The sequence below is a fragment of the Mastacembelus armatus genome, chromosome 12 (assembly GCF_900324485.2).
Source record: "Mastacembelus armatus chromosome 12, fMasArm1.2, whole genome shotgun sequence".
NCBI lineage: Eukaryota > Metazoa > Chordata > Actinopteri > Synbranchiformes > Mastacembelidae > Mastacembelus > Mastacembelus armatus.
The window spans coordinates 20,724,958-20,749,656 of record NC_046644.1 but is presented as its reverse complement, the minus strand read 5'-3'; the positions used below and the strand labels follow the sequence as shown (position 1 = coordinate 20,749,656).

Below are 24,699 nucleotides of genomic sequence, written 5' to 3'. Positions count from 1 at the left end.
TCAACATTACCGAGATGAGTGTGAGGTCTTACTGGACCAAAACTGGAAAGATGCAGATAAAAGCAGGAAAGAGAAAGAAAAACAAAACAAAACAAAACAAACAATCAAAAAAAAAAAAAACAGAAATGGGAGAAGATGCTCATCAACAGAGCCGAGAGAAAGAGACGAGTTCTGCAGAAAAACAGCAGAACCTTCATCGTTTAAACCTGTGAAGCCAGACACAGGGAAACCGTCCGAACAAAGAAGAGTTCAGACTGCGCACTAACAGTTGTCACTGGCTGATGAGACACGACCAAACCACAACAACCAGTGTCAAAGTGAAACTGGACTAAACTTCACCAGTGAGTTGAAAACACTTCTCTACCACAGAAACAGGGTCAGATGTGGCCTGGTCCTACTGGGCCACAGTGTCTGTGCAGCCAGTGAGGTTCAGTCCAGCAGGGGTCACTGCAGGACTTTCCACCGACACACCAACCCCGGCACAGTCGGCTCTTCCTCTGACTCTTTCACCTTTCATGTCTCCACACCCTGCAGTCACAGCCGGGACTCGTCTGTAGTGACGGTGTCCCTGTCTGAGGGTAACGTGGTCTAGAGGTGAAGCGTGGCCGATAGACCAGACCTGGATCTGTGTGTCTGTGACTTCCTGCAGCTCAGTCTCTGCTCTGCCCCACGGAGCGTGAAGCCGTCAGGAAACAGGGAGGGGTTTCCACAGAGCAGGTTTTTCCTCTGCTTCACCGGCACCGACGGCTCCTCTACAGCTTCACCAACAGCAGAGCCGGGCAGCAGGGTAAGACTGGGTTTGTTTTCTGTTTCAAGTTCAGGTCTCAGCGGGTACTTGATCAGACCAACTACCAGACTTTCACTTCTCTGTCCATGACTCACTAACATCCTCCTGCACCTCCTCTCTATTCATTTTAACATGCAAACCCACACTCTCCACAACACCTGGACTGTGTCTGCACTGGATATACTGACTACATGTCCTGCCACTTGTGCCCTGTGGTACCTGTGCCTGCCGGCTCAGGGGACACAGATTCACAGGTCTGAGTTGGACCCAGGTCTAAACTCCACTGTGAGAACTCAAGCAGCTGCTGTTTCTGTGTCCAGATGTTTGCAGCCAACACCAAAGCGCTGGTGAAGAGTCTGGGCGCTGAGGACGACCTGATCTACAACGGGAACGTCAACGGGAAAATCCAGCTGCTGACTCTGGTCAAGGTGACGGAGAGGTCGCTGTGGTCTACGATCAGCTACAGCGTCATGGACCAGACCCTGCTGGACCTGCTGGAGGAGGGGGAGGACTTCAGCCCAGGTGGGTCTGTAGTTCTGTCTGTGGTACTGTCTGTGGTACAACTACACACTTATTACTTAGAGTACTGAGTGTAAGCTGAGGGTCTCCCTGCAGATTACACAGAGGAAGTTCTGATTGAGGACTTCAGGGTCCTGAGAGCCAGATGTGGAGAAGGCTCTGCAGTCGTGAGCATCGACGAAGCCGCCACTGGACTCAAAGTGTCTGCGGCCGTGGACTCTGTGGACGCAGCGTCATCCTACACGCTGAAGAAAAAGACTGTGGACGTCAAGAAACTGAGGAAGAGCTTCAGCAACAGGTACGGAAACGCTTCAGCGTTGGTGTTCCCAGCTGGTGGAGGCTCAAAGTATCAGTGTCAGACTGTTTTCATGAAATGAGACTGAATCAATCAGGAGCCGTGTGTTGTCAGGAAGATAAACCGCTCGGCCGTGAACATGCTGAGGTTGAAGACCACGGAGAAGCTGATGTTCGTTTACCAGACGATCTACAACACTGACCCCGTGACGCTCCACAGCCAAGCTGCACAGAGCAGCTCGTTCTCAGCTGTGTGCAAAATGTTCTTCAGCCTCAGCTTGTTGGTGAGTGTTTCTGCTGCAGGGACAGGATCAGCAACAACAAACCCAGTTCCACACTCAAACTGCAGTGACAACATGAAGACAAACAGAAACATGGGGGGACGAGGAACTGGGTCTCTGCTCAGTCTGATCCGGTTTGTCTCATCAGGGAGTCAAGAAGGAGGAGACGAGCTTCAAGGTGCCAAAAGAGTCCACGTTCGCCTACGGACTCATGGAGATCGCGACTGAGGACGGGACTGTGGGTGAGACGCTGCATCTGTTCCATCTCTACCTGGTATTCATATCTGATCTGGATCAGAACGAGACCAGACCGATAAGACCGCATCCACATTAGTTTGGTTTATTCTTAAAATCACCAAAGTCCACCTGGTCACTCCTCCTGTGCAGGTGCTGTGACCTGAGACCAAGACACTGACCAGACCACATGGTCCTGACTTTATCAATAAAAAGGAATGAAATGTTTCTTAAGGTCATTTGTCACAGTCGAGCTGATGTATCTTTCAGATTCAGCTTAAAATACATTTTCTGGTCTGTTGCATGTGGGAAAACATCTTCACTTGGTTATAGAAATCAGGTTGGTGTAAATGCTCGTGCCAGGTGGAGTCAGAGTCCATAAGTTCTTCTTCTCTTGTTTTCAGGAATTCCTTCGAGAAGCTGGGAATTCAAACGATACAGTTTTGGTACGTTTTGTTATTTTGCTGTCTGTTTACTGTGGAAATGGCTCCTCTCACTGTCTTTACTGTTACTGATGTTGTTGCCTGTCATGTGACCCTGTGACACCTGGGGACCACCTACACCTGGAAGGATGGTGGAGCATCAGCTCAGACGATGGAGAGGACTCATGCCAGACTCTGCGACAAATCAACAGAGGTCTGTTTCCTTCAGGTCTCTACACAGGGACACTCGAATGTCTGATGTTCGTTTGGCTGCTGAGACTCGACTCACCTGATGCTGGGTGGGCGTGGCTTCTGTGTGTTTCCTGCAGAGCTAAAGAAGAAAGCAGGTCTTCTGCGGCCGCTGGCAAGTCTCCCTGACTCGACCCGACGGGATCTGCTGAGATCTCTCCAGGAGCTTCTGCAGGACCGAGACGACCTGACTCTGCTGGAGCAAACAGTAAGATCCTAAAAAGTGAATCCTGCAGGTCCATGTTACCTCTGACTCCATCACAGAGTCGACACAAAGGCCTTAAAATGCTGCTCCTGATACGTTTGGATTAGACCAGTGACTCATTATCTCCATTCATGCTGAGCAGCTTCCCAGTCATTCAGAGCCACAGCAGACCAACCAGTCTGTTCACACCGACAGGTTGGTCTGCTCAGCAGCAGGGAGGGAGGTCATGGCCTGAATGAGCAGGAAGACAAACGAGTTTCAACGTGCAGAGACTGGGTCCAAGGACCAGACACAACATGGAGACTTTAGATTTTATCTGTCCCTGCAGCGATTAAAGATACAGTACTTCAGCTGCAATGTCTGCACATCTGCACACTGACATCACACAACATCAGGGACAAGACAACACAGAGTAAACACAGAGTAAACACAAAGTAAACACAGAGTAAACAGAGTAAATAAAGTAAAAAAAGTAAGAGTAAATAAAATAAACAAAGTAAACAGAGTAAACAGAGTAAATAAAGTAAACAAAGTAAACAGAGTAAACACAAATTAAACAGTAAACACAGAGTAAACAGAGTAAATAAAGTAAACAAAGTAAACAGAGTAAACACAAATTAAACAGTAAACACAGAGTAAACAGAGTAAATAAAGTAAACAAAGTAAACAGAGTAAACACAAATTAAACAGTAAACACAGAGTAAACAGAGTAAATAAAGTAAACAGAGTAAACACAAATTAAAGAGTAAATAAAATAAACAAAGTAAACAGAGTAAAAACAAAAGTAAACTGTGAAAAATGTCCATCAGCTGTGACTCGTGGGAAAGAACGATAAAGATGAGTTTACTGGACATTAGACCTATTGATGCTGGGATTTGGACCTGGTTCTGTTTCCTCCCTGCAGTTGGATCAGGGCAGCACACAAGTGTCTCCGCCTGTCTCTGCAGTCATGGACCTTCTCAAAGCCTCCGACGCTTCCAGCTCCCAGAAGGCCGCGCTTCAACTGCTGGTCAGCGCCATGGACAGTGAGTCCCACAGACTCTACCCGCTGCCCTTTAACTACATTTCCCAGCAGCACCAGGGCTATTTTTAGTAGTGACGGTGTTTTGGTAACAATCTAGAATAGCGATAATCAGAGCGAACCACACTGAACACAAACGTGTGAGCAGGACTTACAGAACTTGTCTCTGTGTCCTGCAGCTCTGCCCGACCGTGCACCTGCTCTGCTGAGCACCTGCAGCCCTGATGTCCTGAGGGTCCTGAGCCAGCTGGTCAGTCCTGTCCCTGTGCAACATGTGCCCCCTCCACCACCCACAGTCATTGTTGCTGTCGCATCACCTGTTGCTGAGGAACATGTTTGTGTCTGCAGGTGGACAGTCTGCAGGAGGACGCCCAGGCCAGACTCCCTGAGTCGCCGCCCCCCCCACTGCAGGTGGACGGGGAGCTGCGCTGGGCGGCCGAGCTCCTCTGTGTGACGGACGACGGGCTGCGAGAGCTGAGTGATCAGTGGGACCGACCGGAGCTCCCCCCCGGGGTCCTGCTGGAGCTGCTGTGCCTCGTGGTACGGGGGCTCAGCCTGATGCAGCCCACAACACACCTGTGATGTTTTTCACAGGAAGCTGCTCCACTTTCACACCAACATGACATCAGAGCAGGAAATACCGTCGTCATCATCTGTACAGAGGCACATGAAGAAAAAACCTGTTCAGTCGTTTATGTGCTAATGTTATTATTTAGTGCTTCACTTACACTTACTGTGTTTTGTTTTTTACACGGAGGATTTCAGCCCTAATAAAAACATATTTGTTTACCGATTGTCAGTTTCTTAAAATAGAAGTTGGTTTCAGCAACAGGTCAGAGTGTGTGTGTGTGTTTATATGTGGGTGTGTGTGTTTATCAACAGTGTCGGTCCAGCTGCAGATTTCTGTTGAACAGCCCTGAGGTTCTTCATTCAGTGTGAATGTTGTTATGACTCCCTGATAATTCAGTTGTGTGTGTTCATGTGTAGCTGAGTTATGAGAAGTGGCATTAACCCTGATCACAGATTCATATTGTGTGTGACAACAGGCCACAGCAGCTGAAATACAAAATAAATCCATTTTCCTCTGGAGCTGCTGAACAAATTAAACACTAATCTCCAAATGTACAGGAGCAGCCAACCTGCACAGTCCGACCTGTTTCTGTTGGACCTGTTCAGACACGATCAGCAGTAATCTGGTTTTTCAACGTCTCGTACAGCAAACAATGCACAATAGTTCAGACTGTGAGCCTCGTGAAGACACGTCACCTCTGTCTCTGCTGGTTTGAACACACACACACACACACACACACACACACACGCAACTGGAGCCCCCAGACCAAACCACTGAATGGGATTTTCATAAACCAGTTCAGTTCAGCAGTTTTCATCAGAACCTTCAAGCTAAAAGTGTTTTTCTGCTTCACTTCCTGTTGATTTCCTGCAGCTCTGAATTCATCGAAACCAGGAACTAGCACCAGGAACCTGCTCTGACACAGAGTCGGGGTCAGGAAATGATGCATAAACTGATGCAGGCTGCAGCTCCGTGTTGTGACCACACATTTCTGTCCCAACAACCAGCTGCTGTTTCACATGTGGCCTCAACACGAGGGGGGGCCAGGCTGTGACCAGAAGACAGACTCCACCTGTCTGCTGCCTCTTTATTACAAACTCTGTTCTGTCTGTTCAGAGACTTCAGCTCCAGGAAAAACACTCAGATTAAAACCTGCATTCAAAACCACATGCAACTAAAAACTCAGGAGTTCAAGGTTTTTCTTTATTATTGTGGCTCATGCACTGACTCATGTGTCAGCAGAACTTTACATTTGGTTAAAGAGAATTTAGACCCTGTCCATGAAACTGAACAGTTCAGGGAATCAATCATTGTGTCACATAAGCTGCAACATCTGGATGTTGGATTTGTTTTTAAAGCCAGTGGTGAATCTCACAGTCCAGAAAACGCACATCCAGCTGTTGATTTGTCAGAGTTTAACACGTCGCTTCACCAAACACAATCAAGCGGCGCTGTGGAGAATCCAGCCAGAACTTTTCACTCTGCAGAGTGAAGCGGACTCTTTCCTGTGAACTTGTCCAGTAGTGTCTTCATGTTGCTGATCTGTGCGACAGTGGCCTGGCTCAGATCAGTGACCTCCCTAATGCTGCCTGCAGCTCTGAATTTGGCCGTGGTGCCGAGCAGCTTCAGGATGTGGTGTTTCAGGCCGATGATATTCTTGGACTCGGCCTCTGCTGATTGTCTCTGCAGGTCTTCACACAGCTGCAGGATTTCCTCTAATTCGCTCTGCAGCACAGCCACGACCTTCAGGAACTCCTTCACCGTCCTCATGCTCGTGCTCTCTGTCCTCAGCTGCTTCACCTTGAACCCGAGCACAGCCGCTCCTCCGGCCACACTTATCGCTGCTGCCGCCACAGCCACAGTCAGGCTTCCAGTGAACGGAGCTGCTATTACCACTCCGACCGTAACTCCTGCAGCCACCACACCTGCAGCCCCACCCCTCTTTGAGTTCTTCTGCAGCTTCTTCACCTGAATCGTGACGTCCTGCAGCTCCGCCACCATCTGTCTCATCCTGGCTTCGCTTTTATCCCACAGGCCGATAAACGAAGCTGCGCGACGGCAGAGATCCTCTGAGACATCTGAGATCTCAGGTGGAGGCTCACGGCTGCAGCTTGGGTCCATGTTCAGAAGGGATCCTCCAGGCCTGGTGTGTGCACAGGTTCTCCAGGTGGTCTAGGTGAACAGATGCTCCAGGTGAACAGGTTCCCCAGGCTGCTGCTGTGAGGGACAGTTTATCAGATCTGCTCTCAGTTTCTCCTGCTGCTTCAGTGTGATGAAACCATGTTTACCTGTATGTGTGTGAGGGGAACAGGTAGAGCAGCACTGACCAATCAGCAGAGAGGACAGCTCACCTGTCACAGATCCACAGACTGAAGGTGGTAGAACCGAATAAATAAAAACTGTTTGTAGTGGAAACATGTAGAGAATTTAATGTATGTTTGTGAGGACATCAGGCAGCTTATTTCTCGCCACAGCAGGTTGGACAGGTAGGAGGTTTTACCTGGAATCCAGGAGCAGCTCTAACAAACCCTGAATGCAGATTCTTGCTGGATATTTTAGACGACTTGTCAACAAAATGATTTTCCAGTTGCAGCTAGAGGGACTGGGATCACTGGTGTTGGGGTAACTGGGAGTAGACCTGCACCTGTGCACCAGTGAAGTACTGTACATACTGTTTGTGTTCACACAGAATGGACTGAACACTCACTGCGACTGCAGGAAGCTCAGACGTGACTTGGGGGCAGCTGTGACTCAGGAGGTAGAGCCATGAACCAGAGGGTTGGTAGTTCAATCCTTGTCTTCACTCGTCCTGTCGAAGTGTCCTTGGGCAAGACACTGAACTCAAGTTGCCCCGGACGGCGATTTGGTTTGTTTTAGCTTCGACAACCAGACTCTGGCTTCTTCTGCAGCAGTTTGCTTCAGACACCACAGGTCGGTAAAGTTCTCCGTGCACGACTGAGGCCAATTTTCTGATCATGTGACTACAGAGCCAGAGAGCGTGGCTCAGACTGGAACCAGGTGTGACAGAGACAGAGTAAAACTTTGATTTCATAAATGTATCTGTTAATTATATTTCAGATTTTACAGTGAAATTTCTATGTTAAAGTTAACATAAGAGCTGCAGAACAATCTGAATGTCTCCCGTGGGGAATGAATAAAGTATCGATCTATTTAAAGACAGAGCAGGACTAAAAACACAACTTCATGTAATTGATCCGTACTACTGTATTTATCACTAGTTTGTTTTAACATGGGGACAGCGTGTGTAGCTGTATTTCCCTCTTTTTAAACCACATGTGGTTAAAGGAGCTGCAGCACTTTGCTCAGGGAAACTTCAGCAGCACAGAAAACACTTTGCCCCTTTGCATCAAGTCAAGACAACATGAGGAGCAAAACTAAAACCTGATGTCCTGGACCCAAACAGAGAAAGTCTCTCAGTGGGAAAGTGCAGCTTCCTCCTGCGTGAAAAAGAAGCAGCAGTTCTGACAGTAAACAGGAGCACAGGGCTTGGATCATTTTATTGATTGACAACACTGGCAGCAGGTGAACCGTACACATCTGTTCTCTGAGTAATAATAACTGACTGCTGTAAATCACAGAATCAACACCTACTGATACTCAAATAAACTGAGATCATGACGACAATAAATATATTGAGAACATAAAAATCAAACACTTCATCACCAGAATCACCAGGAAGATCAGACACAAAAAGTGTTTAGTGCTTTTTTGTTTTTTTTGTTTTGTTTTGTTTTTACAGGAGGTCACGAAGCTGAAATATCATAAATTCATCTTTCTCAGGTTCATTAATTAGCCGATAATATATAAACCATATCATACATATGTACAGAGTAACTGCTGACACGTGGGCGAGGGGGAGAGAAGGTGGACAGTCACTGGACTCAGGTCAGTCTCCGGAGCTGAAGCTGAACCTGCCGACAGGACATTTCCAACACAAAGGCTAACGATGTTTAAAGGACCACGTCGCTGTTTTTACTGTCCAACCCGTTTACTACAAACGAGTCAGGTGACTGACGAGCCTCCACGGGACAGTGGGAGGTTTTCAGGAACTTCTGTATGTTGTTCTACGTTCTCTGTGCTGATGTAATGCTGGGTGAAGCTTTTCATCACATGCATGTCTGTTACTGCAGGTGCCCAAAAAACTTTTTTTTCTACCTTTATGGTAAAGGTTTGACTAAGTTTATGTAACTTCATTAATTTCTGATGAGAATTTTTTGTGTTAAAGGTTTGATTCAGTTTCTCTAGTAAAATTAATAAAATAAATAAAAATCAAAGGCCTGAAAGGTAAGAAAAACAGATTTTTGAAAAAATAACCAGCAAACAAATGAAGTTGTAATAAATGGGCAGAAATACACAGAAACACAGATATGGTCTTTTAAAGGTCACTTCTACATATTTTTATAAGCTGTATTTACAACTAAATTCAAACTATGGGTGAGTAAATGAAATGTGACAACAGCTATGGCAGTTTCAAAATGGCACATCTGGAACCATTTCATCTTTAAACGATCGATCAGTTCAAACCTTCATGCTCACATGATCTGTGATCCATGACTGTGTCGTGTTTGAAGACAAACTTCACTGTGTTTCATAGACTTTATGACAATCTGAGCTTCCTGCATGATTGAAGGTAAAGTTGTTCAGACACACTAAAGATATGCACATCATCACGTATTAATCAGGTTAATCAATGACCTGCTGATTACAGTTTTTACCGTGACATGAAGTTAAATAATTCCACGACATGAATATTAAAGAATAAAAAATATAAATAAAATATATTTCCAACGCTCTTCATTGAACCTCTGAGGAAAGTGACGTGTCGTCGTGCTGCAGATTGACATTCGTGTGTTGCAAAGCGACTCCTGCCTCATGACATGCAGCTCAAACAGTAACTTCAGCAGGAGATCGTACAGACTAATGTGTGTCGGAGTGCATTCACATGGGAGGGCTTACTCAGCAGCATGTGTATAAAATTGACCTGCAGCAGAGCTGAACATAAAATGGTGCAAAGACTTTAGGAAAATGTTTCCAGGTGACCATGTGACCTGTTGGTTTAGTTACCATGCATGCTGGGAGACCGAGGTCATGTGGTACATTCAGGCGGATGTGCAGACGGTGGCGTTCCAGTTTATGGCTCCCCTTGAGATTCCTTCCCCCGTCAGACGTCGTCAAATATCCGGCTGCGAGACGACGACATGGACAGATACCGTCCTCCTGCATGTCTGCAGCTCGACATGGAAGACACAGACGTCAAAGTGATAACACCAACACATGGACACACTACACCGACTCATTACACAGCATCACGTTTACAACGACCCCCAACGCTCCGTACAGACAGAGGCAGCGGCCGGGATCTTTCAGGCTTCAGAAACAGGGAAACCTCAGCTTGATTTACTGACATGGGGAATTACAGATGCGGTTGTTCCCCAGTATCATCATTATTATTATTTTGAAAAGGCAGAGCAGGAAGTCTGGTTTACCTGCCAGGTTCTGCGTCCAGAGGGTCGTCTGTCAGAGTGTCAGCGTTAAAGTCCAAGGGTTCGGCGTCCTGCAGCAGCTCGATGCAGTCCCTCTCTGCTTGACTCCCAGAACGAGAATATTTCGCCTCTGTTCAACAAACAGCGAGTTTAGTTTCCCTGCAGGGCACCAGACTCTCAGCTTTACACTGACGCCGCCTGTAACAATCAGTGACGTCAGTTGTCGACTCACGTCTGTTGTTGCTGGAGTTCACAGTGTCGGAGTAACTGGTCTCCTTCATCTCATGACTGCTCCTGTTCCTCGCAGTGTAGTCTTCCCTCGAGTTCCCGTAACGCTCCTTCCACTCCTGCAACACACACACACACACACACACACACACACACACACACACACACACACACACACACAGAGTTTAACACACTTCAAATGCTGACATATTATTTCAAAGATGTTTTCAAACAGCTGCCTGTTCCAGCTGTTCCAGAGCACCAGGCTGATCCATGTGGAGCAGAGTCTGAGTCCAGTAGCTCTGGCATTGGTGTGAAACCGTCCTCAACAGAAGTTAATAGTAAAATATAATCAGGACTCGTATTTATTTTTGCTATTACATGTTTCTTTCATGTTCTTATGTTTCAAATACATGGGCCAGACGTGTCCATCGAACAGGCTGGGGGGGTCTGGCACCGTGTAGTTCCTGGAGCACCTCCTCTTTTTGCAGGAATTGTTGGAATAAGACACAAAGCTACTCACTCTGCGTCTGTTCTCTCCATCTTCAATCCTTTGTCGCTTCCTTTTCTCTGTAAAAAAGAAAGACACTGACGGTTGGATCGACTGTTTCAGCAGCTCAACAGGCCCGTGCTCTGGTTCTGTATCGCTGTTGTAAGAGTTACCTCGTCGGATCAGCTCCTTTCCCTCGTCGATCAGGTCAGAGGTCATCTCACTGTCACCCACGAACTGCTGGAAGCCCAGAAGGTTCAGGCAGCGGGTCCCCAAACTGAGGAGAGACTTTGTTAGGACCTATAGACCGATCACACCTGTTCACCCAAATAACGCACACACCGACGAAGTCAACAGCACAGGACCTCTCAGAGCCGACACTGTCTCACCTGAAGTAGGTGGCGATGCAGAGGATCACTATCAGCATGGGGTAGTAGATGTAGAAGCCGTTAGCAATAAAGGACAGAACACGCATCGATCCCATGATCTGCACAGAAACAGGTTAGAAACAGGTCAGAGAAAATTCACAGCACAGTTTGTTCAGAACTTTGTGGAGGTGCTGGTTTTTACAGAGGTGTAGGCTGTCTGCTCCTTCTGCTGGTGCGAGATGGCAGAGTCCATGTGGATCAGACCCAGGAAGTTGAGACACAGAGGGGGGGTTAAACGGCAGAACAACCTGCAGAGTAAAAGCATCAATGTGTTTCTGCTCGTCACCTGTCAGGTGCCTCTATGCATGTGCACTTATGGCGATGCCCTTTGTTTCTTATGAAGTTCTTCAGAGTTTAGTGGAAACAGAGAAAAACAGCTGCTGTCACTCACATGCCGCTGAACTGGAGGCTGTAAGCGTCGGTCTGGTGATGGGAGGCCAGGTAGTAGTAGTTGAAGACGCGGATGCGGAACACAGTGGAGTAAACACAGGTACACAGGAAGAAGATTGTGATGAAGCACGCCATCTGGTGGAGAGAAGTGACATCGACAGCCAGTTAGATCAAGTCTCACCTGTCCCACCAGGAGGTTTCCAGCTGCTCCTGACGGACCTCTGAGTTCTGAATTAGGCTTTAAACCATGACACAAACCAGATTCCAGCAGAGGCCACATCACTGAGAAACAGATGAACTAATATTACTGCTAACTGCTGCTGAGCCTCAGGAAGTCCACATGTTGGTTGAAATTAAAAGCAGGTTCCTGGGAACCAGTGGACCCTCTATGAAGTTACTGGTCCCAGAGAAACAGTTGAGGACGTGATTGGTCACAATCAAGTGATTGGTCACAACCACATCTGCCTGTGCAGCCACCAACCACCAACATGAAACCAAGTCATGTTTCTTTACCTGTCCTGCGTTCTGGCTCACCTCGATGTACAGGTAGTTGTAGTCTCTTTCAGCCAGCTGGATGAACACAGCAAACAGAGAGAGGACGGGCCGGGTGCTGAAGAACGTGCACTCAGACCAGACCACGGCCACGCTGAACAGAGTCAGGACCACAGACAGCAACCGGTAAAACCAGCGCTTAAGGAGACACTCCCAGTACCACTCTGCACAACACAGACAGGACGTGAGTTCAAGGCACAAAGGCATCGAGGCAGAGCTGACTAACGGACTGTGTAAAACAACAACAGAGCCCATGACAGGAACCGAGGCCCGGGACTCACCCACAGTCGGCGTGTAGACGTATCTGCTGAACCAGCCGGCCGGCTCCGAGGACGGGAAGCTGTGGACGAACCGATGGGTTGAACTGGTCTCGTTTTTGGCTACATCCTCCAGGTGAATGGCCTGCTGCAGCAGGATCTGCCACTGGACACGGGTCCTGTTATGCCTCTGAACCGCGTAGATCACCTGCACACACAAACACCATGTGCTGAGCTGGAATGGTCCTCAGCGGTGAACATCATGTGTCTGTGCAGCTGTTCTGTTTTTACTGAAGCCTGAAAATCCCAGTGTGCACATGCACATGAATGCATCACAGAGCTGCAGATATTTTAACAGCACAAGCTGGTGTCACTAAAACCTTCATAACAATCTGCAGTTCTACTGAATCCTACAGTAATTCTGACCAAACACATCATAGTCTCAGTAAATAACACAAGAATGATCACTGTTTGTTGCTCCAGGCTCAGTTTGACAAGCTGCAGAGACACAGGCCTTTTTTGAACATCAGACTGGGTAAAGACAGAAACATGAGGTAGTACAGTAACTCCCACAGTTCAATGAGCTGCAAACATGTAAAAAACAGAAAAGACACGACAGAGTCGGACCCATCGCACACGACGTCATCCTCTCACCTGTTTGTGGAGCTTCACCAGACTCTTCTCACTGGGGTAGGTGTTTTGTTTGTCATCGAAGTCCTCATAGTCGTCCATGTTCCTGCCCATCTTCTCCTGGTAATCCACCGGGCACTTGGGGGACACATCGATCACAGCCATCACTGACCAGTTCACTTTGTGTGAAACTACTTTGAAATAAACTTTGATTTGATTGATCACGTCTGATCCATGAAACCACAGTTTGGGCGCCGCTGGTGAAGATGTATTCCACTCACTTTTCTGAGAATTGTGTCGATGCACTTCCTCAGTGGGTGGTTGTACTTGATGGACTCACTGGCTTTCCTCACCTCCTGCAGCAAAACAGACTCCACAGTGAAAACACTGAAATCAGCTCGTACATTTCACATTTCAGCAGGTTCCCCTGCTGCTGCCCACCTCCATCACGTCCTCCAGGTTCTCCTCTGCGTCGGCCTTCTCCGTCATCAGTTTGGACGCCTTGAAGTACGTCTTGACGAGCAGGTGTCCGTGTCGGGACGCGTTCCAGTAGGATCGAGGGATTTCCACCAGACCGTACCCGAGCAGCAGCACCAGCAGGAACAGACCCCAGGTGTTAGCGGCCGTGATCCCGATGGTCTGCAGCTCGTACCTGAGACGAAACCATATTGAGGGTGACACTCGGAGGGGATTTGTGTTTTACTAATATAGATTCAACTAAACCAGAAGGAGCTGGTGATTTCCCAGTCCACCTTAGAGTACATCCACACTGCTATTTTCCACTGTTTCGGTCCCATATCCTACACTACTGCTATTTTTTACCTTTTACAAACAGCATTAGTCCAGTGACGGTAACAGCCAAGTTAACTGAGAGGTTAATATAAGTACAGCGGTTTTCTGTTGCAGCCACTGGTACTGGTTCTTTCGCTCACCAGGAGAGGTGCCACTCCGGATGAACAGCCACATAAATGAGCAGAGAGCCAAAGATGAGCAGGTAGGTCCCATAATAAATTGCATTCTCTATCAGAGCTGTTTTAATTTTCCCAGTGATGGAGAAGCCTCCGGAGCGAGCGTAGGACTGCATGAAGGGCAGCAGCAGCCTGAAAACACACAACATTCAGAGCTTTACTGACTTCCAGCCAACACCGTAATAATGTCCATGTGTGTGTGGCAGAATCCGACTGACCATGTGAGACACTGGGATGTCCAGTACACCACCCTCCAGAACACCGGCATGATGCCATCAGGGATGTAGCTCCACGGCTTGTAGCACGGCTTAGGTTCACTATGAGGGAGAAGAAACAGGTAGAAAGTTTGTGAGACAAAGTCCTCGTGTCTTTCTGCTGCACGTTGTCCACAGAAAATCCTACAACCAGTAAAACACTGGTTTTCAGTTAAAGCCTTGATTGAAGTCAACCAGTATGAGGGACGTTTAACCCCTCGTCTCTCAGTGAATTTACTGGTGACGTCTGTTCTCAGCTTCATCACTCATCAGATAATCATATAATAATCGCTGCACAATGACATGACATTCAGTTGTGACTCTGTAAGAAGGAGGATCGTAGCTTAATGTGTGGTTGCACCTGAGCTGGTCTAATGACTGGATTTTACACTAATGAATATAAATGTTAATAATATAATGTTATCCAGTAATAACACGATAAGATCTAAACACATTTACAGATGCATAGGGATCTGTGTGAGTCAGCTCAGCCAATTAAACTAGAGTTAGAAGGTAGTTTGATCAGTTCCAGCTGTTTGGCACCACATCCTGGGGAGACCCTGCTGCTCTGAGCGTCTGTAACGTGACCAGTTGATCCAGAATAACAACAACAGAAAGAGGCAGGAACCTTTAATATGTGGACACATACTAACCTTTTAGTAGGAGTGACAGACGCGTTGGCTGTTGTGTGATTGAATGGTAGTGGGTTGACAGTGGGACCAGACGTGTGCTCCCCATGATCTATCTTACACTGCTTGTAGATGGTCTGTAAGAACAAAGACACAGTTGAGGGTTTTGTGTCGCCGCCTGAATGTGAGAGACTGTCTGCCTTCAGTACTGACCGTGCTGACGTCCAGAGGTAAGATGAAGACGATGAGGAAGCACAGGTACCAGGCCAGCAGCGTGCCGAACAGCACCATGCGCTGCTGCTTCTTGAAGTCTCCATATTGGTGCAGCAGGAACAGCGCCAGGAAAAACACCACCACAATCTCGATACCCAGAGCCGCCCCGCTCATCCTGTTTCACAGCTGCCAGCAGCCCGACACAAACCTGCAAGAGAAGCTGCTCAGTTTTTCTTTTTCCTGGACTAAAGTGCACACGACACAGATTTTCTGTCTGCAGTCATTCCTCTTCCTTCCTCGTTAACATACGTCCACAGACAGAGGGAGACAGTCCTCTCTGTGTAAACCGACTTTATCTGAAGCTAATAAGAGGCTCCAGCAGTCAGACAAACACCCCAAGTCACTGAATTTTTAATGTAATTTCCCTTTTAGCTTCCTGGAGCGAGCTGAACATGTAGTTTGTCCAGGGCGACCCACACAGCAGAAAGAGAGAGAGTGGTGGGTATTCACTGCACATACACTGGCACTCTGGGATTCTTCTGCCCTATCAAAGGCTCGGCCCGGTTCTTATGTACAGAAACAGAAATGGAAATGAAACCCCATGTGAGCCCTGGCCCACCACATGACGTGATCTTTGAACCACTGCCTGAAGGCCCTGCAGGGCTGCGAATCTAGGAACAGCTACACGTCATAAAAATAATCAAACATCCAGCACCTGAGAAACAGTGACCGGCTGCAGTGACGACCTTCACCCAGAAACCACCACCGCCCATACCATAATAACACGTCACAGAATCACTGTGGACACCAGAGACACGCTGACCCATAAACCCTGAAAGGGTCTTTTGTGTTGTTCCAGCGGGGGATGGGAACGTTGTGATATACTGTCGGAAACCTGTGACGGGTCATTTCTGCTCTGACACGATGGGGGTTTTGGCTAAAGCTTCATGATGGACTGAGGTTTGACTGGAGATGTTCCCATCAAAGAGTCTTTAAAACTCAATATCCTCAATCAGCTAATTAGTCATTTAGTCTATGAAACAACCAAAACTGGTGAGAAGTGAAAATCACAATGTCTTAAAACTTTTATTGTCCAAGCACCAGTCAAAACCGATAATCAATGCACCACAAGGTCAGACTGAAAACTACATCACTTTAAGGGGGTTTTGCTTCCAATCCTGAAATAATTGATAAGTTATTTTTTTAAAAAGTTATTGATTAACTTAATGAATCTGTGTGGTTACTGATATTACTGCTAAACAGGTTCTATGAGGTTCTAAATAAGATAAAAACAATAATCTTTGTCTAAGATCTGAAATATTTAATCTGAATGAAGGCCGACACGCAGTCACCACACCCTATTGATCCTTAATCAATAATCAATCAGCTGACTCAGAAAACAACTATACTGATAATTAAATTACCATCGAGTCATTTTTCAAACAAAACGTCTCAGAACTCTCTATGTTTCTAAGATGATAAACAGGGTTTGTTTGGGTTTTGGACATTTCAATCGACTAATCGACCGATCGAATAATCGAGAAAATAAGCAACAGGTTAATGGGCAGTAACAGAATATGTATTAATATTTAGTTACGTAATATTTGTTGATATATATATGTATTAATATTAAGTGCTGTAATGTCTATTGATAAATATGTATTTATTATAAATTACTTATTCCAGCTGTGCCGAGTGCGGACAGTCAACAGCTGGTTCTGTTGTTAGCCATAAGGCAGACAGTCAGGTGTGAAGAGCAGGTGTCAGGCTGACAGCATTAGTAACTGAAACATTACAGCATTAAGTTAATCACAGGTCATCCGCTCAGGTGTTGTCACCTGTGTGCGGTTCCGAGGATAAAGCAGCTAACAACACTAGCTAACGAAGCTAACGGTGGCTAACAGCGGGGACGGCGCTGACGTGTTGACTCTTACCGTAGTTTACTCGTTTGTTTTCGCTCCTTTACCGGAGAATGGGCCGCTCGGTGTTCCGTCCAGGTCGGCTTGCGGTTTTATTCCGCTGTGTTTAACATTAAAGCCGCGGGTCGCCGGCTGGTTAGCCGAACATCATCACTCACATCCTGGTTCCCGATCACGAAGAACCAGAGGAGTGGACAATGACGTATTCAGAATCTGTCCCTTAGCGCTTGCGCAGTAGATTGTGTGGACTGTTCCTTGATTTCTTGTCCGCGTGTTGATTCAGGGAAATGAGCGAGGCTCTCCGGGAGGTGGCGCCTCGCACCTTCACGATGGTTTGCAGCCCAACATTAAACAAAAGAATAAGATGACAGGTCTGCAGCAGCTGATCCACCTTGAGACGCTGCTTCACACTGACTAAAGAAAAGTACCAAACTTCTGTATCTCAGTCTCCTGTAAAAAAAAACAGCTGTAGTTAATGCACTACAACACCCAGAATTCCTGCACAGCAGAGTCTATTTTTCTGTCTGAGGATGAAGAGAGAAATAACGTCTCCCTCTTTTTCCTATTGCCTCTGTCTTTGTCTTCCAGAATCTACTCTGGGTCAATGGTATACTGGTTATACTGGAGTACAGTGAAGCCAAAGGCAGCTCATTCATGCACTAATCAATAGGTAGTGGTCAGAGAGTCTGCAAACACAGCTGTGATCAATGGCTGGGCCAGTTACACATTCAGAAACAGGATCTGTTTACAATGACAAAAGGATTAGAACCAGGGTGTAGGAGCTAACGAGGCTTATCACCAGGAACTAATTGTTATTCTGGAATTCAAAACATTTAATCTGATGCACAGAGGAGGCCTGCAGCAAATAATACCAGGTTCTCAGCAGTGCAGCATACTTCTCACATTTATCACGTCTGTTAGGGAGCCTAAGGTCTCAGTCGATCCACTTTGAGTTAATATCATCACAGCACAGCTCAACATTTAGTTTGAGAACGTACAGACGACAGAGTGTGCAGCTGTGATCCAGCTGTGATTAATGTTTCACTCCTGCTGCTGTGTCGCTTTTAGAAAGAGTCTATTTTCAGGTCACAGGCCCACACAGGCTGATGTATTCAGGGCCACAGTCCTTATCAGAGAGCTCGCCGTTAGCATATCATAAACTCGATCTTTCTCCTCTTGAACTCAATCATTCAATCGGTTTATCCCTCAGCAAATATTTACACGCTCAGCCTGCCAAGCCCCAGCAGTGTATTTCCTAATGTTCATATTAGTTACAAGGTCAGAGAGGCAGAAATAAGCTCTTTTTGTACTGGAGCATGCTGGACGCTGCCATGACAAACAGACACTGTGTTTTATTTCTTTCTGTTGGTGTGATAGAATAACTTGCCACAGCACAGACATCCTTTAACAGTGTTTACAACTGTGAAGCTGTGTGATGATGTTTGCAAAGGTTCATTCAAGGCAGGAAAACTCTAACACCAATATCCAATTATGTGTTTTCCATGTGTTTGACACAGGTGCATTTATTTAGACAGCAGGTATACTGACGAAGGAATCAGATACTTCAAGTAAGAGTACTAATACCATGCTGATAAAGTACTTACTTACATAATTTATGAGAAATATATTTAGATTATTACTAGTCAATAGTAGTACTCAGATTTACATGTTACTCACAGCAGGTATCACTGTCACCTCGAGTCTCTTTCTCTAAAATCTAAAAATCAGGTTAGAAATCTGGGGGTGATCATTGACTCAGACTTGAATTTTAACAGCCACATTAAATCAAAAACATCATCAGAATTTTATCGTCTCAGAAACATTGACAGAATCAAAGGGATCAGGTCTAAACCAGACTCATCCATGTATTTATCTCTAGCAGGTTAGATTACTGTAACTGCTCACAGGGCTCTCAGAACGAGCTGTAAGGCAGCTGCAGTACATTCAGAACGCTGCTGCTCGGGTCCTGACTAGAACCAGGAAATGGAACCACATTACTCCTGTGCTCAGATCTCTGCACTGGCTTCCTGTCTCTCAGAGAACAGACTTTAAAACAGCCCTGCTTGTGTATAAGTCTCTTCATGGCTCAGCACCACAGAACATCTCTGACATGTTGGTGCCATATGAACCATCATGGACTCTGAGACCATCAGGGACAGGCCTTCTGCTCGTGCCCAGAGTCAGGACTAAACAGAGGGAAGCAGCTTCAGTTCTATACAGCTAAAATCTGGAATAGTCTCCTGATGATGTTAGACAGGCTTCATCTCTGACAATGTTTAAGTCCAAGACAGAAACTTTTCTTTTTAGCTCTGTATGTGACAACTGAAAGTGATTTATTCTCCTTTAATTTCATTTCAATTTAATTTTCTATACTATTTGCTGTCTCTTCATTTAATGTTGCCCCTTTTATCTTTAATGTTTCATCAGCAAATGACTTATCGTTTCATGAGATGGATTATTTTCATAATGGATCAATTATCTATTTAATTTCTTGATGAGCTGATTGTTTGGTTTGTAAATCCCATCACAGAGCCCAAAGTGACACTTTCACTTCCATCGTTGCGTTGAATCAGCAGCCTGGATCTTAATTCCCATCAAAATAATCTAATCGTTTAGCATAATCAGTAAAAGAAGCTTGTTGGGAACATGGTCTCTTGGGGAGAGCAACAGTTAGGCTAATTAGGGGCAGTGTTTTCATTATCGACATTTTAAATGATTTTTAAAAATCAGAAAGAATTGCATTGACACGTTCAAGTGCTTTGTTTCTTCCACCCCACAGACAATCCTCACGTTAGTGCAGCCACTGTGATATCTGATATTTTGGATTCTCTAACTATTTGCATATTAAATTTCTGGCAGCTCAATTTGTCTGTGCATGCACCGTGAACCTGTTGTACTCTTGTACATGTTGCGTTCAAGTGTCACAGCTTGTACAGTAAACTCGGCTGATATTTACAAGCTGTCAGCTGTTGTCAGCTTCGTGATGAGGACAGGCTGTCTCTCTGGGGGGAGCTGACCTACTGTTCGCCTGCACAGTTGTAGTTCAGACTCATGGCCGGCCGCAGTTATTGATTAATCCCATACCTGCTTTGCTCCATGGCAGTCAACCACAACATTTCCCCCTTTAACACAGGCTAAAAACAACATGTACAAATAGCAAAACCACAAATATGAGTAAAGGCTCTGAAAGTATGATTCCACTTATTGCTGATGATCTTATTACAGACGACACTTTACTGGCAGCAAAACTCACAAACTCAGTTTTCCTGCAGTGTTTACAAAACTGACCAGCGTCTCTCCTGTCACATTTTATGGAAGTATCCTGATACTGATGGAGGTCAGTGTTGATGGGCATGTTTATTATTAGCCCCCAGCTATCTGCCCCCTCACACACATTTGAAAATAGACATCTAAAAATGAGCCTGTAGGCATGAAAATATTTCAGCGTTCACGCCTGTTTGAGTTGTGCGTCCAGATATTCTGGGTGCTGCTGTTTCTGGAAGTAAAATGATTTGATCAGCATAAAAATCTCCTGGTCCAATAATAAGAACAGAAAATAAAGAAATGTGCTAGGAAATATCTGGTCAAAAGTTAAATGTGTAAAACTGAAACATAAAACTACAACTCCCATGGTGCAGCGGGACAGATTATTGTCAGGTTAAAGTTAAAGGAAAACTCTTCTGCAGTTTAAATGACTTTACTTTTGTTCAGTACCTGCAGCAACATAGCTTCATAGCAACAGGAGCTGAGCCTCATGGGTATTGTAGTATTCAGTTAAACTGACTATTTCTAACTCATGGTCAGAGCATAAATAGATCAGTGTGTCTTACAGAACATTCTGTGATCAGTAACTAATGAGATCAATTAAAAAATGATTGATGAAGTGTCTCAGTGCTTTTTGTAACAAACTCGTGTTTGCAGCAGATGGAAATGGCCCAAACTGGTGGCAGTCGGTGCCGACACTCATCATCTCCGGTTTGGCTCTGTGATTTATTCCCTGTCTGAATGGAATCTGTAATGTGAGTGGAGAGGTCACACTGGTCGATACCAGCAGCTGTAATTATTCACTTTACTTCACGATTCCTAGTTTGTGTGATTGTGGGCTGGATGTTTTCTGATTTGTTTATTCAGAGGTAAATGTTGTTGCTGTCATTGAGGTGGGAAATAGAAATAATAAATAACATGATGCAAATAAATAAGTTCAAATTATTGTTATACAAATTTATGAGGTGGAAAATCAAAGTGTGAGATGAGGTAGTCACACTTATCAGTTCATTATGAAGCCAAAATCACTTTGCATCTGAAGTTAGTGACATGATGAGTTTTTAAGTTATGAGACAGTAAATTTTAACTTTGGGTTAAAATGATCAGATAATTGTTTTCATTTTAACTTTGAGTCCAAAATTATTGTTTTATTAATTGAAATAAAACTTTAGATGTTAATTAATCGGCACGTTCATTTCAATGTAACTAAATGTTGAGACAAAGTAAAATTGAAAAGGTGAAACTGACACGTGACTGATCAGATAATAGCTGATCGATAAACACGTGCTCTGCTGTGGAGAGCCCCTCCCCCCGCTCGTGGACCCCGGGTGGTCACTCCGTCACGGCGCGCTCTGATTGGCTGGTCGCCGCTGTTCACGTGAACACTAAGTGGGGTTTGAACGCGCGAGACAAAAAGGTGCCGACAGTTGAAAGCGCGAGGAGACACGAGCTCGTGAGCAGGACGTCGCTGCGGGAGTTCGGGATTCTCCGTCACGGGATCGTTACCGAACCGACCGGACCCGCCGATGATTTGAGACTGAGCTGACCCGCGAAGTGTGTGAGGAGCCGCTCCAGGTAAGTCCTGCCCGGTACCGGATCACACAGGCCGGTTCACCTCTACGGAACCGGGGAGCTGACTTCCGTTTTCATTGTCTGTTTTCCGTGACCGTTTAAAACCGGCGCAGTCAATCAAAATGGACAGTAACGAACTCCGGGGGGACGTGGGGAGCTGACGGGTTTTAAGGTACCATCTGACATGATGGGGGCCACATCATGTCAGATGGTACCTTAAAGCTCGGTCCGGAGCTGGTTCTGTGAGACGCAGCTGCCCCTGAGGGCCCGTCATTAGCAGCTGGCCCCCGGACCCAGGCCGAGGCCCCTGCCCCCATGGGAGAGCCAGGGCCACATGTCACTGTGGTTCTGCTTCCGTTGAGGTCGTTGTTCCCAGTCCCGTCATTTACAGAACCTTCCGGCCGTGTTCGGTTTGCCCACCTGTAGGAAATAATCAGCATTTGAAGTTTTTTTGACACATTTGGTATGTGTGTCTTCAGCAATACTTATAGTTTGTAGTCCTCATGGTTCTGGGCTCAGGACCTGAAACCTGTGGACTCCTCATCTTCAGGAGATTATTGATCGATTGACACATCAGAGGTTTGGTTTTCAGTATTTCAGCTCAGGGCTTCCTGCTGAGGATGGAAATCCTGAAACACAAACATCGCTGTGTCTCTTCAAAACTAAAAACACCTTTATCCTGAAGCAGCTGGGGACTATTTTCAGCGGCGGATGAATCTGGTCTGTAGTGAGTGTTAGTGGCCAGTGTGTGTCTGATGAAGCAGCAGAATCTCCCTGATGGTTTAGGTTCTGGAGCTGGTGCAGGACAGATCAGGCTGACGCACTCGGGGTCATTGGGGGACGTTCTGTGCTGGTTTGAGTCAGGTGTAATTTGTGGGTGATCTTAGGGGGCTGTAACCTGGAGGCTGAGACCAGACGGTCTCTAGGTCTCTAGATCTTCTGATTTCACTGTGCAGACTCTAACACCCATGTCCTCTGTCTCTTGCAGTCTTCTGTCTCCTCTCGAGCCCACCATGCCGATCAACATGGCCTTACCTCTGTACCTGTCTAAAGAGGACTTTGTCTACAGGACGGCTCCCACAATCTGCAAACCGGCTCTGAGCTCGTGCCTGAGGTTTCACCCCCCGCGCTGTGTGGACCAGACTGGGCTGGAGGGAATCAGGTCCTCCAGCAAACACCCAGGAAAGGCCAAGAAACAGGTGACGTTCGCTGATCACAAAGGGCTGTCTTTGACCATGGTGAAGATCTTCTCCGAGTTCAGTGATCCCATCGGCATCCCTCAGACCATCCGGGAGATGCTGAGGCCTGCTTCGTCTCCGACAGCCGAGGACAAACTGGTCCTGGACTTCACTCAGCCCTCCTCGGACTACCTGCGCTTCCGTCAGAGCCTGGAGAGGAACTACGTCTGCCTGGAGCACTGCGTATTGAAAGACAAGGCTGTGGCGGGAACCATCAAGGTCAAAAACGTGTCCTTTGAGAAGTCGGTGAAGCTGCGTGTGACCTTTGACACCTGGAAGAGCCACATAGATGTCGACTGCGTGTACCTGAAGGACACGTACCCCAGCTCGTACAGCGACACCTTCTCCTTCGACGTGTCTCTGCCTGCCAGGCTGCAGGTTCACGACTGCATCGAGTTCGCCGTCTGTTACGAGGTGGGCGGGTGCGAGTACTGGGACAGCAACCAGGGGAGCAACTACAGGATCGTCCGGTCCACCATGAAGACGAGTCCTCGGGACGCCTGCAGCCGCCGCTCGGACTCCTTTGACTTGGGGATTCATTTTGACCGGTACGGCAGCCCCACCTGCTCACACGGGCTTTTGCCCGATTGGCCGAGTTACGCCGGCTACGAGAACATCGGCCCGTACTACTGAACTCTTTCCCCGGGGTCACGGGAAGGTCCATGAGCCTGTGAAATGCTGTTGTGTTGCACACTCGTCAGTTTTTAACGAACTCACATGTTTTTTTTTATGCAAATGCAATAAAGGTTGGTTTTAGAGGGCGGGGGGTTCACGGGTTCACCTTGAAATACAGGTGCTCTGCCTGACCAACCCCGAGCTGCTCTAACGGCTGTTCTCATGTTCAGCTTCACGTCCTTTTCAACGCAGTGACATCACCACTGTCTTCGCCCGATGTCCCACAATGCACTGTGCACCCTCTGTTGTGTTTTTGTGTCCAGGCTGTTCCTGTCCTCTCTCCCAGAAATGATCCTGCACATCTTCTGTTCCAGCAGCCGTTTGTATTTTTCTGTTTGCATGTCGGTGGACGAGGTGGGGGGTCGGCAGGGCGAGGGGGGTGGTGTTCAGAGTTGGGGGGTAAAACTGCTTCAAGTCACTTCACCTTTATTTTCTTTTCCAGTATTAATGAGACGCCATCTCTCCTGAACTTGGACCAAAAGCCAAACAAGCAGAACCACATGACTCGCAGCGAGGCTTTCGTTTCTAATTCCCAGAGTAGAAACGTTATTTCCAGGCAACGTGTCGTCAGGAAACACGTGACCACAGGTGTTGTAGTCCAGTGCAGGGATCTGAACGCTGCAGGTGTCGCGGGAGCTGGACTTGTTAGTTGTAGTGGTGGCAGCGCAGAAGAGTTTGCTGAGTTCACTGTGAAATCGGAAAAGCCGGAACCAGAAATATTTTCCCTTCAGAAATTAGCAGCAGTTTCTCAGTGATCAGAGTATTAGCAGGTCAGTCTCCTGTCAGGTGATGAATAGTCCAGAGCTGAGACGCTGCCACGCGGCCTCATCCAGCGCCGCCGGTTTAATGTTTCACAGGAGCTGCAGGTTCAGGTGATCTGCTGACATGACGGAGCTGAAGTTTAT

The 24,699-nt window shown here is 46.7% G+C and overlaps 3 protein-coding genes across 5 annotated transcripts; 2 read left to right on the top strand and 1 right to left on the bottom strand.

Annotated features, from left to right (window-relative positions):
* Positions 1-490: 490 nt before the first annotated feature.
* Positions 491-4,800, top strand: LOC113124118 (uncharacterized). Of its 2 annotated transcripts, XM_026296571.2 has the most exons (11): positions 491-787; positions 1,108-1,309; positions 1,403-1,604; positions 1,716-1,884; positions 2,030-2,123; positions 2,520-2,561; positions 2,686-2,751; positions 2,867-2,994; positions 3,896-4,016; positions 4,192-4,262; positions 4,361-4,800. In XM_026296571.2, the coding sequence occupies exons 2-11, from the start codon at positions 1,108-1,110 to the stop codon at positions 4,592-4,594; spliced, it is 1,329 nt and encodes a 442-aa protein (XP_026152356.1). In that variant the 5' UTR covers positions 491-787; the 3' UTR covers positions 4,595-4,800. The 2 variants fall into 2 exon arrangements, with proteins under 2 accessions (XP_026152356.1, XP_026152357.1); XM_026296572.2 differs by lacking the exon at positions 491-787 and having other exon boundaries at positions 1,169-1,309; positions 1,699-1,884.
* A 3,276-nt stretch (positions 4,801-8,076) lies between these two features.
* On the bottom strand, positions 8,077-17,225 carry lmbrd2b (LMBR1 domain containing 2b). Of its 2 annotated transcripts, none has more exons than XM_026298116.1 (18): positions 17,061-17,225; positions 15,127-15,334; positions 14,938-15,050; positions 14,249-14,347; positions 13,995-14,162; positions 13,504-13,714; positions 13,344-13,418; positions 13,087-13,200; positions 12,457-12,640; positions 12,158-12,339; positions 11,625-11,758; positions 11,376-11,481; positions 11,195-11,292; positions 10,979-11,082; positions 10,839-10,885; positions 10,320-10,434; positions 10,091-10,217; positions 8,077-9,835 (listed from the first exon to the last, which is right to left on the bottom strand). In XM_026298116.1, the coding sequence occupies exons 2-18, from the start codon at positions 15,298-15,300 to the stop codon at positions 9,766-9,768; spliced, it is 2,121 nt and encodes a 706-aa protein (XP_026153901.1). In that variant the 5' UTR covers positions 15,301-15,334; positions 17,061-17,225; the 3' UTR covers positions 8,077-9,765. The 2 variants fall into 2 exon arrangements, with proteins under 2 accessions (XP_026153901.1, XP_026153903.1); XM_026298118.1 differs by having other exon boundaries at positions 8,077-9,829.
* Positions 17,226-21,750: 4,525 nt separating this feature from the next.
* Positions 21,751-24,082, top strand: ppp1r3b (protein phosphatase 1, regulatory subunit 3B). The gene is made up of 2 exons (XM_026297936.1): positions 21,751-21,884; positions 22,870-24,082. Exon 2 carries the CDS (start codon positions 22,895-22,897, stop codon positions 23,750-23,752), a length of 858 nt encoding a protein of 285 aa, XP_026153721.1. The 5' UTR covers positions 21,751-21,884; positions 22,870-22,894; the 3' UTR covers positions 23,753-24,082.
* The last annotated feature ends 617 nt before the right edge of the window (positions 24,083-24,699 follow it).

Bases quoted from the DNA above. Each gene is read 5' to 3' on its own strand.
- LOC113124118 (XM_026296571.2), top strand. From the start codon at position 1,108: ATGTTTGCAGCCAACACCAAAGCGCTGGTGAAGAGTCTGGGCGCTGAG. The intron at 1,605-1,715 runs GTACGGAAACGC...GTGTGTTGTCAG, and splicing joins AGGAAGAGCTTCAGCAACAG to GAAGATAAACCGCTCGGCCG. The intron at 2,562-2,685 runs GTACGTTTTGTT...TACACCTGGAAG, and splicing joins ATTCAAACGATACAGTTTTG to GATGGTGGAGCATCAGCTCA.
- lmbrd2b (XM_026298116.1), bottom strand. From the start codon at position 15,300: ATGAGCGGGGCGGCTCTGGGTATCGAGATTGTGGTGGTGTTTTTCCTG. The intron at 15,051-15,126 runs GTCAGTACTGAA...TTGTTCTTACAG, and splicing joins TACCTCTGGACGTCAGCACG to ACCATCTACAAGCAGTGTAA. The intron at 12,641-13,086 runs GTGAGAGGATGA...TTGTGTGTGCAG, and splicing joins TGGTGAAGCTCCACAAACAG to GTGATCTACGCGGTTCAGAG.
- ppp1r3b (XM_026297936.1), top strand. From the start codon at position 22,895: ATGCCGATCAACATGGCCTTACCTCTGTACCTGTCTAAAGAGGACTTT.